Raw genomic sequence first — 16,299 nt, forward strand, 5'->3', positions numbered from 1 at the left:
TATTTCAACAATTATTGAAAGATGGTAAGACCACACAAATTGATGGAATGGAATTTGTAGCATGTAGTTGACAATTGAGCAAACGAAAGTAGTCTCACCTACAAATTGAAAACGAAAGAATACAAAAATTTTTATGTAAGTGTTTATATTTAATCAGCTTCAAATGCACCAATTGCATGGAGCAGCTGCCAAGACTCGTTCTTCTGCAGTGAAACAAAGACGGAGACGGAGATGGAGACAACTGATGGGCATATTGCCTGGCAACCTGCTCTTTTGCTTTGGCACTCTTTCTCCTACAGTGCAACGCATTAAGTCATATATGGGCAGTGGGACATACTTTACAATAGATCGACATCAGCGACAAAAGTAACGACAACAACAGCAGCATTGAGGTTAGGAAACCATTGCAAATAGTTGAATGAGAAGGCAGCACGCTACGAATACAACACACTACGATTGTCTTCATTCAGACTTCACAGAGAGCCGACTACATATAGACTAATGTCGGAAAAAATGCCACGAATGTGCAAATTGAAATGGCTTGAGCGATAAGAAATGTAAATGTTACTTTTTTTGCTGTTGAACATCCACTGGAAGTAACTTCTGAATGATCGGTGAAGATCTATCGGTGGGTTCGTGTCTGTTTTCATTAGAGGCATTGTTCTAATTTCCCTTTGCTGTTGCCCTCACTTGAATGTGGATCAGTGGAACGTAAGAAAATAACTTAATTCCATACTAAAATGTTTGGGAAATGTATAAGCAAAGGTTTCGTGAGTACAATTCTGCAGAATATTATTTGATATTTAGATATTTATCAAAAATTATCTTTCTAGGCCAAAGGACATTCAGGTCAAAATTATTATTAAAACCATTTTAGAATATTTCAGCGATTTTATATGAAATCTCATAAGAATTATCGGTGCAGTATGGCAGCAACATTTCCCCAAATACACAAAATTATTCCATAAATTACAATACAATCGTAAATATGAAAATTTCGAAATTTTCCCCAAGGTCTCATACGTATTCAAAAAACCAAATGCAACCAACCCAATTAGATGGAATTTATGTTACAATAACAAAAGGCGCAGACTAGAAATTCAAATGTACAGATTCGATGATATTGCGGTCAACCGAAGAATTGCTTTATAAATAGTCGCCAGACAACGGCACTCCAGTCAAATATTTGCTATTCCCCGATGACCACAATGGCATTCAGTTGTAAGACAAATATTTGCTTTACTATTTCACATTTCTCAAATGGTAGCAGGCACAAAAACTGAAAACACTTAAGACATCTGTGTATCCACATTTGGTCTCTCGACTGGAACTGGCCTGAGACAGCGGAAGCCCAAGAAACGCAAAAAGTGTCCATTAAAAACATGCATAAATGTATTAATTGACAAGAAAATGTTTCCTCACGTCTGGGTGAATTTCAAAAACTCACAATATCCAAGATAGATGTAGCACAACAATGGCAGGAAAGCAAAAACCTAATTGATTCTGGGCCTTAGCGACCGGCACTGTCTCGCTCCAGCGCCCCTTACTCTACGCTCAGCATTTTCTACCCATGTTTCGTAGCTCCACTCGTACTCGTAGTCATTGGATCGTACTCGTACAATGGACGAAGCTGAGCGTAAACATTTCAGCAACTTTTTCGCGGTTTTCCTATGCGGTTCGCATAAAGAATAGTCAAAAAAAAAACATAGTTGGTGGATTTTGATTATGTTTGTGTTAAGCGAATGGGGAATGCTCTATGGTTGGGAGATAATTTAAGGATTGTTAAGACTTTTATTGGGAGTGCTTGGATAAGGATAACAACTAAAAACTACTAGAAGCAACTGCTAACACATATTTGGTGCGTAACTTATTTAGAAATCTCGAAAAATCTTCCGTGGCGCACCTAACATTTTCTGGTCTCACCTTGTCGATGTTGCCACCGACATCGGGCAACAACATTTTTATTTGAAAAGAGCCCCCAAAACCGAAACAAGTGTTTTCCAACGCGTTGCGCTCCGTTTGGAAATGTGGCAGCAGCAGCAGTGGAGCTGCAGCCGCAGCCGCAGCAGCAGCAGCAGCATTTTGCCGGCAGTCCTACTTTTAAATATAGAATTTGAACTAATTTCGCTTGCTCGCTTGTGATGGGAATGGGATGTGATACTGATGATGTTTGCTGCTCTTTCGGCCAGGCCGAAATTTTGTTTCTTTTTGGTTCCCAGCGTGTTGTTTTGTATTTTTGCCGGGTCCCGCCCGAACAGAGAAGCGAGCAAAAATAGAGTTTGGGCTGAGGATAAGTTCTGTTGAGTTAGTGCTGCGGATAGATGTGGCCCCGCTGATGTCGTTTAAAAATAAGCCATGTGATTCATGGGTCGGAATTATTCGACTGTGTATTGTAATATCAAGCATTGTGCCCTGCCCTGTCCTGCGCTTGTAGGCCAAGCAATCTATTTAGTCGTGTTCGTTGGAGTTTCCTGATGGGCGTCTAAGTGGCTGGCCTGTAGCCGCTTTGAAGCATAGATACTCGTACCATAGGATATAGGATTATTGGGCACAGCGTGGGTGTCTAAGTGAAATTGAATTGGGGTAGGTGCACATTATATGTGGGGTCTAATGGGTGGTCGTTATGTCTGACAAAACTCATGGTATTCAAGTGCAGTAGCTGATAAGGTGGCAAGAGGTTTTTAGCTGGAATTCACAGTTTGATAAGACAAAAATAAATAACTAAAGTCACTTTCAGATAAGATGAAAGCTTACGAATGCTCACATTTGAGATAAGCAAAGATACAAAGTTTGTTTGAGCTGAATAAATAGCAAATGGAAATCAAGGTCTACAGATGCTTCATTCTCGCATTCAATCTGTAGCCTTTAATCAATGAATTACACAATCCATTGATAAACCACTTGCTTTATCCATGAATGACTTTCACAATGTACATTTCCCACACACAAACACAGCTGGCAGAGCATCGTTTTCCCTTTCCATAGAACACACACAGCGTAACACACTCGATGAGATTTTCCCCCAAAAACTGTGGCGCTTTCACAACACACAAAAATGGGGGAGAAAGAGCAGAAAATGCTACCAAATCACTTAAGCTCATTAGTTAATATCCAATTTATAAAGCAGTCAAGAAAGCAAGACAAAAGCAAAAGAAGAAAACCCCAACATTAATCAAATATCATTGAAAAAAACGAAAAGAAACTGTCAGAAAGAGCAAGCAACAACAATGCAGGAAAATTTCACCAACTTGTAAAGCATTTTCCCCCCCTTAAAAAACACCGATGAGAGCAGGCGACAAATTAAAATCCTCAGACGATTGCCACACAAGAGATTGAATACTTGGGGGGAACAAATGGGGAAAACGACACGACGGGGAGCGGAAAAATTCTTGTTGACATTACGAAACATGTGAGGAAAATCGCATGCAAGAGATTTAAGGTGTTTTAGCAGAGAGCAAAAGTCAAAATGTTGCCAAAGCCCCAAAACGACAAGAAATCAATAAGAGAACAGGAAATGCCCTTACAGAGGCATTTTTCTGCAATAATACAATAAACTATCCATACAAATATTCAGCTCTTAGCGGCTATGAACTGTACGAAATATATTTTAGATCTATTTCGATCTTTAAATCTTATAGAAGTACGAGGGTACATCTGTCATCGGATAGGACAAAATTCGCTGAGGGTACAGAAAGTGTATTGATGGCCCCATGAAGAATGGATCAAAGGAGTGACACATGTCGAGGGTTAAGTCTGGTGATTGCGTAAATGCTCAGGTGAGACATAACAGCGACATGGGGCAGGGTCGGGGTCTCGAGTGGCACTCCTCTGATGCCATTGCTTCGCCAGTATTTTCCCTGTTGATGGGCCCTGACAAATCATGATTTGTCGTCGATTCCTGTGCGTACAGATGCTCGGCAGCTCCCCTAAACTTCCCAGTCGCCTCCATCGGTTCTAACGACTCTCCAGCTTTTCCACTCCCCAATTTTTGGGGCCGCCTGTCTATTGGTTTGTTGGTTCCTCACTTTATTTGACTCCACACACGCCATAATTTCCCACACGGAAGGCAATTTGTTTGCCACGCTCACAGAAATGTATGGTTTTCGTAGATATTTCACTCTCACCCTGTGGAGGTGGTTTCCCTTAAGGCTTCGTTTTTTATGGAACTTCATTTTTGGATTTCAGATGATAATGTTAATGATGGGTAGGGAATACCACAGTGATAAAGAGGGAGAGCATTACTCAGCTGTTTATTCGCTGGCACTTAAAATGCCATCAAATGTCATTGGGCACGTGAGACTTTTTGTACTTCCAGCCCGTACAATTTCCATGGTGACTTTGTTGCTAATTGCTTATTAATGGCCAATGCCTAGCCCACAAAATTTCAAAGTAAACCCAGCTGAAATGACACATATTTGTATTTAATTTGCAAACAGGCAAACAGGGAGAGTGAAAACGGGTTAGAGTTACTACTTAATCAGGCAAATGAAATGGCGAGAATGCTATATAATTGATTTGTTTTGTAATTAAAAGCGACACAAATATGGCCATCAATAAAATCTATTTATTTATGGTGGAAATGGAATGTCAATTTATTAGGATAACGGGAACGGAAACTTTCAATAAAGGAAATTGAAGGAATTCATTTAGTTAATGATGTTTCCAAAAGAATATTCGGAAAGGGAAAAGATGATGAGAGCATTTTATTGTAAAGGATAATGGTAGGCAATTCGACAACCAATTGTCAGGTTTAACAAATATATTAAAATAATTTAAAAAACTAGAAAATGTACCCCATTAAAGTAAATAGTTCCAGCAGAGAAAAGTAAACCCTTCCCCCTCACGCATGCAAATCATTTGCATTTCAATTTCAATATTCACATTTAAATTAATGCAGATAAAACAATCATGTCAGCATGTATTTTTGGCTTGCTTTTGTTTGGATTTCCGCTTTGAAACTCGCATAAGACATTAATATTTTTGGGTAATTTAGATCTTGATTTGATGCCGCAACTTCCGTTCCTAGATTCAAATAAAGAATTCCCTAGTATTTGGTTTATAAAAAAAATACTCTCGTAATCGTAATTATCTAATATTGGCTATTGAAATACAGGTTTATACAGTGTATAATCGATGCTTATCAGCCTGTTGTTCTACGAACAATTTTATTAAATAGATAAACATATTTATACCCGTATTTTCAGGTTCACGCAATGAATACTTGCCAATACTTGCCACGAAAAACACCTTCTAGAACCTTGAGTTTTGTTATACTTTCGGATTCCCCTTGCACTCAAAAGTCTGTAAATTTGCATAGTAATTCCGCGTCCGCTTCGCTCAGCTGCTAATAAACCATTTTCCGCAACTACTGGGCAAAGTTTACGGCCACAGAAACCAAACTTCATTACAATTTCAAATTTCAAGTTTCTTGTGCTCTGAAGAACCTCGAACCCCCGAGTAATTACTCCACCAAAAAGGAAGAAATTGGCATAAATTGTTAATGCAAATGCGTCACAGTGGCAGGCGCAAAGTCTAGCAAAAAGGTGAGAAATGCTTGGCTTGAAAAATTCAACGTTCCCTGAATAAATATTCTAAAAGCGTTTCCACGCGGTAGGAATGGATTTTTCAATCGGGGCCCTGAATGAAATGCTTAATTGACGTCAAAATGCAACAAAAGCTGCGAATTGCATTCAACAATTTCATTAAATTTGATTGAAAATAGGATTTGGTTACGCTCTATTGAATTTCATCATTCGCCAGCGTATTTTTACTGGGAACCACCGTGGGGAGTGTTCTGGTTCCAATTTAACGGCTAACAACTTTATACAACTCCCAGCCAGTTTGCCCCAAAGGCACAAAAGATGATCAATTAACAACAGAAAAACAGCCAGTGCCACCGTGCCCCAAGGGGAATGCAAACGAGAGAAATATTTAGCGAAATGAAAGACTTTTGTGAAATTAATAAAACTCTTTCATTGAAACTCATTACAACGCCAATATGTAAATGTGGCGCAAAGATTTATTGTGTTTCATTAGAATTCCAGGCTTAAGGCTTCAGTCTCTACCATTTTTGGGTCACTCCCATCAGCTTACACATTTGTCACTCTGGCAAAAAGCGAAACGATTTCTTTGACATATTTTATGTGCGCATTATTATTCTATTTGAAACTTAACATTCGATAAGAGATTAATGTGCGTACGACTAAGGACAATTCATTGAAATCATAAGTAAATCAATCATGCGAAAAACAAAAAACCTTTAAATTGTAGGAATCTGGGGACAAACACACACCCAATCAGAGTGTAAAAAGTTTCGTTTATGGTTTCAGTTTGTTTTTTTGCCCAAGGATTAGCCCATCCAAAGGTCTCACTTGTCAGAATAATAATGATTAATGGCCTTCAAGCCTGTACAGCATTTTTCCACATTTCACACAACCAAATGTGTCACTCATAAAAAGGTCAAACGGGAGTAGGGATTGGGTTCAAACCACACCATAAATTTCCACACTCGCAAAGCCCATAATGTAGGTTCTATTCTCCGACTGGCGCTCTTTATGGAAATTTATTGTTATTCAAACCAGCAAAGCAAATCCAAACCGTTGCCGCATACGCCCATAAATACAAGCAGATCATTGATTAGCGCATAAATATTCTCACGACGCCTAATTGGCTATCCATTCGACTCGGCTCAACTCGATTCGGTTTGGTTGTTGGACTCCGGCACAAGTTCAGGGTCACCAAAAACACAACGGGTTTCGTATGATTTACATCCATCTAAATGGCTCTCTCAACTTTTCGATGAATTCAAGCGATTTGTTGGTTTTTCGCTCTTGTAAATTGGAAAAGCAAACAAGAGCTTAACCAATTTTCGCAGCTTTACTCTGGGGATAAGTTTGCGCCGTAAATTTACTCAAATAGTGTTTCCTTGAGTTTTTCCAACCGAGTTGTTGGCTACACACCACACTTTTTCTGAAGAACTTTTGCCAAAAATTGTGTTTTATTTTTGTGGAGCATCTGACAATTGGGCCGAAAATTGCTCTGGCTGGCTTAACTTTTAACTTCATTTGTTGCCAATCAAATATTTAACATTTAACACGGCTTGTGTGTGTGTGTTATGGTTGGGTATTGCTGTTTCTCTTAATGGGTATTCAGGAGAGATGAAAGTTGTATTGGAGTTGTGGGAGGGAAAGTTGCAACTTCCTCTTAATACAGAAAATAGTCGACTCTCACAACGAGGTCCCTTAACCCACCTTCAGAACATCAATAAATATGGAGTGTACCCAATTTTAGTAAATTTGCCAGCAGAAAAAGTAAATAAACCTTACCACCTCATGCTGGCAGATAATTTCGTTTTAAATTATATTCAAATTACGGTATAGAAAATGATTCAAAAAAAATCATGCTCTGTTTGCTATATTTTATTGCAATTTTTGTTTAGATTTCCGTTTGATTTCCCTCCGGAATACTCAAATAAAAACACATAAAGTGCTTCAATTTTTTGTTGTTTGTTTCTCTTGGATGATGGAGTAACTTCCGTTTCTCGAATTTATTTGGTTCAATAGTAAAAATGTTCTCTGAATCGATACATCTGAAATTGTCAATTAAAATACAGGTTTTTACAGATTCAACATTTTGATATAATCAATTTTAAACTGGCTTTTTAGGAAGTACGCCAAATGGTCAGCATTGCCAACTCAACCCCCTAAAATTGTATCTTCATTTAAACAAGCGACAGCAGCAGCTAATTTAATATTTATACACACTTATTTCACAATCCCATTATAAATTTATGAATTGGCCAGCTATGCACACAAAAAAAAAACGGGATATTAAAAATGCAAACAAAACTAAAAAGCGCAAAAAAGCAAAAGAATGAGCGGTATGATGAGGGTATTTGGAGAGGAAAGCGTGATTCTGTTGGCCTTTTTCTCTTATGTTTTTGGGGGCAAACATATTCACATTTTTAACACAATTTTATACACTTTCAATGGGTAATATAGCTATGAAAAGGTGTGGGCACTGCAGCGAAATACAAATTATAGTTTGTATATTTAAAATATGTATAAAATCTTCAAATATCGATCTAAAAGTGTATAGAAAGCTTCGTCTTTCATCTTTTTATCTTTGCCAGAAAAAGAATTACATAATTTGATGCAAACTTTTAAAGCAAAGCTCTGAAGCCAAAAAGCAAAGAAAAAAAGGAAACTGGTTGCATTTTTAATTAAAAAGTATGTTGTTGTTGCTGTTTTTGTTGGCGGGCGTTAAATAGTCGACTTCTCTCGCTCATGGGCTCGCGGCTTCGGCTTTCAACGTGTTGACAGGTCCGCATGACACTTGTCACAGCAGAGCTGCGCGACTGTATGCCACCGAAGACCGACTCGACTCCCTGTCTGTCCGCCTGGGACATGCCCCAAAACATAAAGCCGGAGGCTGCTTGGAAGACTTGGCAGATTGAAACGACTTTATTAGCAATTTCCATGCGGCGGTCGAACGTTTCACTCTCGCCGTATGGATCCAATTGAGTTTGATGGCTTTTATTAATAACACCATGACATTTATGGCCATTTTATTAGAGAAACAATCGTCATTGTCATTAGAGTTAAAACTACCATATCATTGCGAAAGGTCAAAGTCGTAAACACAGTATGAAATGGTGATGGAAGACACTGGGCCAAGAGAGGGCGTTCATCAGACATAAAGAGCGAGGGCAAGTAGACTTCGCTCAAAACAGTCCCTTACTTTCTGACAAACGTTTTCTCTCAGTGCAAAAATTCATTTTATGACTCTCGCATCTTACAGCGAAACGGTGTCTGAAGCACCAGTCGAGAAAACAAAAGCCTCGCCGCCATGCACGTGATAATGAATCCGCTTACCAGACCACAAATCGTTATTATGCTCGACGGTGTGCGAGACGCGCCTAATGTTCGATTTCCAATTTTCTCCCAACTCTATAAGCCCCCACCCAGACCTATTTTTGATTCCTGAGAGAGAGAGGAAATGCCACTGGTCTATTTCTAGATGAAAAATCAATATTTGCATTCGTGTGCTTTGAGTTTTTCTTTGGAGCGTAGACTATGATCTCGTGTACTTCCTTAATTGCTGTTGCTATTCTGTTGACCTTGTCGAAATTTATGATATTTATTCGTGTGGCTTTTGGCCCCTCTGTTTCGGATTGTTTATCTTGAAGTAACACGCCGTTTCTCTGTCCGCCGTGTCTAGAGGTCTGCCCTCTGGCTGATAACATGTGTTCGCTAATGGCCAAAAGACTAGGGAGACCTAAATTACGGCTAGGTCTGTGTCTGTCTTGTACAAAGTTTTTGTGAAGCAAACAAATTTGTTTGATTGTTCCTCGCTGATTGTTCAAATTGTGATTACAAGTTTGTAATGAAGTTGAAGTTTTGTTTGATTTTTCGTCATACATTTTTATATTGAAATTGCTTTTGCCATTGATAAAATAAATAATCTGTGGGATAAACAAAGTTTCAATCCATGGCAATGAATTTATAATGGAAATCATTTTAACGTTCAGCCCAGAAGTCCTTTCTCTGAAAGGCGAAATATTTATGAGCTAATACAATTATTTATTTATTGCCAAAATGTGTCTTAGTTTGCTGAACTTTTAATTGAATAAGATAGCTTTCCACAAGACTGTTGATAGCTGTGAAATATTCGCACTCTCAAAAACGTAAAGAAACATTTATATATATTGTTGTATATTATTGTATGTTATTCATTACGACAGTGATATCATTTCTGGACTGAGGCTATAATTAACATCTCTGTAGTAAGACCCATGACGTAATGGTTTAAATTGACAACAATCTCGTATGTAATCAATTCAAATGTAGAACTATTGAATGTACAAATCCCATTAACTTAAAATAACTTTAAAAGGGAACACAAATATATTAATTTATAATCGAGTATGTATTACTTTCAAGCTTTAAACCTTCGCTTCACCTAAACCCGATTCCCATTCTCAATATCACAAGATTCTCCCATTACGTGTAAGCATTTCATTCATTTACGTAAGCGCATGTGAATTGACAGTTGGATTTTAAGCAGACATATAGATATATATAGATATGTACATATTCACATACATACAGATCTACTCAACTTGAGCTTGGGTGTTTTTCACACAGTCGCGCGAGCCGGTTCCGTGACCCAAACAAAGCACACACTACAAGATACATTCACATTGCTCAGTTTGTTATTGCCGGCTCCACTCGGCTCGTCTCGGATGAGAAATATATCTATATCTATAGCTACTGTATATACATATAAGCATATGTGGCTGTGGCTTGTTGAAATCTTTGATGTTTGATTCGAATTGAAAGAAAAGCCATGAGTAGGGTTGAACAAAAAGCATCTAACAAATACAATTCCACGAATCGTGGCTTACCTCTGATTAAAATCTCTTATCTAATGAATTTTTATTGTTGTTTGGGTCGTGTAGGGAAATACAACGGCAAAAAATGTTGATAATTTCAGAGAGAGGCTGTGGGGGATTCTCCGCGAATTGCAGATTGTTAGTTTGTGGTTTTTGCTGGCAGTGCAATTGTTAGCTATTGCGGAAAATTTGTAATTTGAAATGTTTTGCATGTTAACTGAACTGCGAACTGAAAAATAACATGAAAAAAAGCCCTACCAAAACAAAATGGCAAAAATGAAAAGATTCGCGGGTTGGCCGCATATTTGGATACTCTTAAATATTAATTTGTTCTATGGAAAGTACTGGATAAATTATACAACTTAGTTATGGCTAGCTACAACACGTTTTAAGGATTTGTATCTGCATTTGCTAGAGAAGAGATGCTGCTGAATACAGGGATTATTTTATGAACCCTGAAATCTCTCATTCTTCTAACCCTAAGTACACTCTAAAAGGGTATAAATACATGCTTAACATTATAATTTGTTCTGCCTTCTAGTGTGTTTAACAATTTGTTAGATTGGTGACTCTAACCCTAACCCCTTTACTTTTCCCTGTAACCAAAAGTCAAAGTGCAGAGGTATTAATTACCATGCCTCCCTTCCTTTGTTTGTCTCATTTCAGAGTTAATTTGTATAATGTATGCACCTGAGGGGCCTGCACAGAAATTTTCATTTCAATGGCCGTAAGCGATTTGTGTGTTCACATGACAAAACAGCACAAAAAGCTGCGCATTATAAGCACTTTATATCTGCGAAATTAAGCTGGAAATTAAAGCAAATCACAAACACACAGCGTTCCCCTCTCTGTTCACTTCAATTTCGACCAACTTTTTGCTCTACGGTCATCAGACTTATCCATGGCTAAATGATGTTTAGTACACACGACACGAGTTCAATAAATTAGGTAACTTTAGCGTCTTTACCTCCACAGCTCTGCCATTTTGCTGCTCTTTCCACAAATTCCACAAATTGTACCTAAAGTTCGTGAACTGTTTCGCTGGCACTTTTGTTTACCGAGAAATGGGGGGCGTATTCCAATGTGGATTACCATCTAATTAAAGGCAATTCAGGGCAGGCCAATGTGGTTAATTTGTTGAACATTTACACACACACACAAAGCGCCAATGACGTCACAGACAGTAAATTAACGAAAAGTGTGAATGGAGCAAATTAATTTGCACCTTTCAAGAACTTTAATAGAAAAGAGAACAAAGTTCTGCAGAGATTAAATAGTCCAACACATTGAACACAAAGTATTTCTGTACTACTCTTTTCTGTATTCATTTTGCAAATATTTATTTATTATCCCACTCATCATTCTTCATTTACTCGTAATTTCAAATTCTACGAGTGTTCTCTGATGAATTATTGAAATACTTTGCTGCAATTGTTATCGACTCGAAGAGCCACCTAGCCACATGGCCCTGAACTCATTAAAAACTTGGACAAGATTGCCATGGAACAGGTACACAGTCTGTGTGTGAGAGTGCATTTGTGTGTGGCTTGTATGGCCATTAACAAACATTCGATAGCCCTATCAAAAATAAAAAGTGGAACACAAAAATAACCCAAGAAATCCATCAAAAAAGGCAAAAGCATTGATAAGAAAATTGATAGGTTTGGTATGCTGTTAGAAGCGATAAGAAACTGCGCTAAAGATATGCTAAAAACAAATAAAAAGAATACTAACGTGTCTACGCTTTGTTTCTTTTATTTATAATGAATTCCGACACATATTTTTCGTATTGCTTATCAGCTACTGACTGATCTATGCCAAAATAATTAGCAAAACAATTCCATTGATTCAATTGAAATCAAATGAAGATCTCAACTTGACGCTATTTTTATGGGTTTGTGTTTTTATTTTATTTTGTTCTTAATCTTGTTTAAATTCCTCAAAAATATTAGTTTGTAGCTCCTACCGATTCCTCTTATTCCGATTAGATCTTCCAGCTGTTGAATCCCTCAAATTGCCTCAACCGTACAATTATCACATCAAATCATTTTGTAAACGCCCATTTATCAAATACAACAAATATTTTCCTCTATTGATCTACAAACATTAGAATCTTCTTCACTCCCTGAAACATATTCTATTGATCTGCCTACTAATAGATAAGGAGCGACGCAAATGTATGTAAATATTGTACAGGAAACCCATCTATTAATATCTCAAAAAACAGCATAGTATCACATTGTACATTAAGCAGCATATTGCCAAATTTCACATTACACATCAGTTTTCACACTTCCATACGTACAATGACATCACATCAGGCCCGTTTATTCTGTCCACTCACATCTCTCCGTTCCCAAGGAAAAAGCTCTTCAAGATAAAATATCTTTAACTTCACTCACCGATTGATAAGCGTCGACTGCAATCTTTTAGTCGGCGGCGATGTGGGTGACGTTGGGGACTTGAAGCTAGACCGTATGCCGACACCAGCGCCGTTGACAACTGAGCCTTTATCCTGTGGCTGCCGCGTTGACGGAGGCGGTGATGGTGTGGCCGTCTTTGAGCTGCTGGTGGCGCTGCTGCTGCTGCTTCGCTTTACAACGAGGGGGTGTCGCGGTACGACTTTGGGGGTGGCCGAGGGCGAACGCCTGGCACTGACACTGGGACTGCCCCGCGGACTGGGCGTGGTGGCCTTGGACACAGCGTTCGAGGAGCCCTGAACGGGTGTGGAACCCGAGCCAGAGCCCTGGACAGAGTTCTGGCCACCTGCCATGGCGGCACGTGTGCTGGAAACTTTCGATTTCACATCATTGTAGTTGGTTTTGATCAAAGGCTTATTGCTGGCGATCTTATTCATAACGGCATCCCATTTATTGGGCGCATGCGATTTGCGAGACGCGGGCGAGGCTTTGCCACTGCGCGGCGATTTGGAGCTGCGAGGGGTGCCCGATACGTTGGTGGATCTTGCGGTTGTTGTGGTCAGAGCTTTGCACGACTTGGGCGAGGCGATCGACGAACTGGAGGAGGTGGAGCCGCGATAAGTCTCGACGGTGCAGAGCGACGACAATGAGGCGTGTGGACGCGGCGACGCTGTGGGCTGAACTGAAAGCCCCAACGATGATCGGCAGCATTCGCCACCAGTACTCGCTGAGGCGGCCGCCGTCGGCACGAAAGCTTCGTCGGCAAAGCTCTTCGTGCTTCCCCCATCGACGCTGCAGTACGATGTTCGATTCGAAAGCGTTGTGGCTGCCGAAGAGGAAGAGAGACAGCTGCTGGGAGGTCGCTGCTGCAGTTGCTGCTGCTGCGACTGACCTTGACCTGCCGCTCCCGTCTTGCGCATTGTTTGTGTGGAGTCATCCGGCGACATATCCACATCCGGATCCACCTCCAGCTCCGGCTGTCGCATCTCCTCGTCGCAACGATTCTCCACATCCGTGAAAATCCCCGAAGATTCCATGCACGAGTCCTCCATCTGCGGCACGGAGGCACTCGGCTGCATGGTGGGGCCGTACAGCTGTCCATCGATCACTTGGGCCCGTCGATCACCCCGCTGCAGCACATCATCCGCATCGGATTCGGTAAAGAAATCAGAGTCCGTCATTGGGTCTTGCCGCCGCATGGGCGCTGCCGGAGCTGCCGCTGGAATGGGTGGCGGAAAACTGGGCTGGCGGCTCACCCGTCCCAAATGTGGCCCATTGCTGGGTGAGTGATCCGAGGCGCCACGCGAGGCTGGACGTGACATTTCCCCGTCGCCCTGGTAGCCCGTGTCCAGGCTGGTGACACTGGTGACGCTCGTGATGAAGCTGTTGCTGAGCTTCGACTGCCCCGCAGAGGTGCACACCTGCGGTGGCTGGGGAGCGGCCTCCACCTGCTTCACAATCTCCGTTTTGATCTCTATGGGATCCAGGGGCAGCTCCTCTGGGGAGGGCGTCTGCTCCATTCGCAGCTGCTGCATATTCGGATGGTGCATCCGATGTCCGCCCGCCGCCAGCTGCAGCTCCATGTTGTGGATGAGATTGTTGTGCGGCGAGTCGAGGAATTCCTTCATTTGGTCGGGCGTGAGGATGCCCAGGCTCTCGTCCATGTCGAAGGAGCTCTGCTTCTTGAGGAGCTGCTGCTGCAGCTGCTGCAACTGCTGCTGGGAGGATGAGAACGAGTTGTCCACCAACTCAATGGAGCAGTCCAGCGTAGAGTCGGGCAGATCCATGCCAAAGCTGTAGCGTGTGCGACTCCGCGACGATGTCAAAGTGTTCTCTATCGTCGCGTGGCCTTCTGCATCGGGGGTACGCGTCGGCAGCACCATTTCGCTTTGGGCCTGCTTCAGCAGCGGCGAGAGCAAGTGCACCGGCTGTGGCGTCTGCTGGCCCAGCCGCATCCCGTGCGGCGTTGTCGTCGCCGACTGCGGCGAGAGGCACAGCAGCGTGTGCTGGCCCATGGAACGACGTCCCATCTGAGCGGCATTCCTGTGCGGTGTGGCCTCCATGAACTCCCGCGTCAGATTCAACAATTGGATGTGTCGTGCCGGCGACTGGAGGCCACTGAGATCGAGCAGGCGCTCCGTGTTCAGGGTGGAGTTCAGTGGCAGCTTCATGTTGGCCTTGTCCGGCGCCAGCGGAGTCAACGTCACGTCCAGCGTGTCGTCCAGCTCGGTCTGCGCTCTCTCTGTGCCGCCACTGCCCTTGCCACTGGCCACCGCATCCAAACCCGATGGCATGGACATGTGCTCCAGCAGCGGCAACTGATCCATGCTCTTCGTTAGATTTCCCCCATTGGCAATAAACTTTGTAACATCTCCGGGTGCGTCGATGGTTTTGGTTAGATTTCCCATTCCGGTTGAGTGGGAGGCGATGGTTCTGGTTGAATCCTTTGCCTGGATCACCGGCATGGTCCTTCCCAGCATCGGTGAGTTGTTGATTATGTGGGTGGAGCTGGCGGCCACAGAATCTTGGGACATCACATGCATCGTCTTGCCAAATCCCGGAGAGAGACTCTGCGGCACAATCGTCAGGGTGGCATCTTTCGCCGGCATCCTCAGGGACGGTGATTCGTGGGCTATGGGCGAGCCCAGTGAGCTCATCTTGGCCAAACCCTTCATCACCTGATGGGCCTGATCCAGCATAGTTTTGGGCGTATCCTTTAAGATGCGCGTGGCATCCCTTGCCAGGACCTGCGTGGCATTGAAATCTGGTGAGTCCATGTCCATTGTTTGCCCAAATCCCATGCTGGAGATTCGCGTGCTCTCCAGCCGCGTTCGGTTCAGATGTGGCGACATCTTCTTCTCCTCCTCCTCGTCACAGACGAAGGTCTCGGACCGCAGCAGGGGCATGGGTGTGCTGCTGGTCAACTGCTGGCTGCTGACCATCGCTCGCTTCCCACCCGGCATCGGCGTCACCGGCAATGAGCTCGTCATCGGCGATTGCTTGGCACTGGCGGGAGCTGGCGATTCCCCAGGCGAACTGCTCCTTATCATTCCATTATTGTTGCCAAAGTATTTCTTGAGCACTGTGGTGGTCCGCTTGCTGAGCAGGCTCACAGCATTATTGATCCTCTCGCCGCTGGCGCTCTTCTTGATGCTGCTCCCCAGATCCCTTAGCGGGCCCGTGGCACCGCCTGATGCCGCATAAACGCTGGCAGGACGCGTCTTGGCCGCTGTCGCTGCTGGCGCCAGTGCTGGGGTGCGAAAGATCTGCGTGGCCTTCAGTGTGTTGCCACTGCTCGTCGGCGGTCGTATGTGTGAGGTGGTGTTCGGGGTGATGCCAAAGTTGCCCGGCTGTGGTATTCGGGATTGGCCATCCAGGCGGGGTATACGTGATGTGGCCGGATCCTGCAAAGACGCAAAGAGAAATGTAATTAAGTTGGGAAAAATCTCAAAGATTCCTAAAATTATGCAAATTATTCCAGCTGTC

At 42.4% G+C, this 16,299-nt stretch overlaps 1 protein-coding gene across 2 annotated transcripts in view; it reads right to left on the reverse strand.

Annotated features, from left to right (window-relative positions):
• Positions 1-16,299, reverse strand: part of LOC117584740 (protein MLP1) — an 81,182-nt gene that overhangs the window by 46,266 nt on the left and 18,617 nt on the right. For both annotated transcript variants that reach the window (XM_034273815.1, XM_034273814.1), the window contains exon 2: positions 12,796-16,217. In XM_034273815.1, the coding sequence (XP_034129706.1) occupies positions 12,796-16,217 (3,422 nt within the window). The remainder of the gene's footprint in view (positions 1-12,795; positions 16,218-16,299) is intronic.

This window comes from Drosophila guanche, unplaced genomic scaffold (genome assembly GCF_900245975.1).
Source record: "Drosophila guanche unplaced genomic scaffold, DGUA_6, whole genome shotgun sequence".
NCBI lineage: Eukaryota > Metazoa > Arthropoda > Insecta > Diptera > Drosophilidae > Drosophila > Drosophila guanche.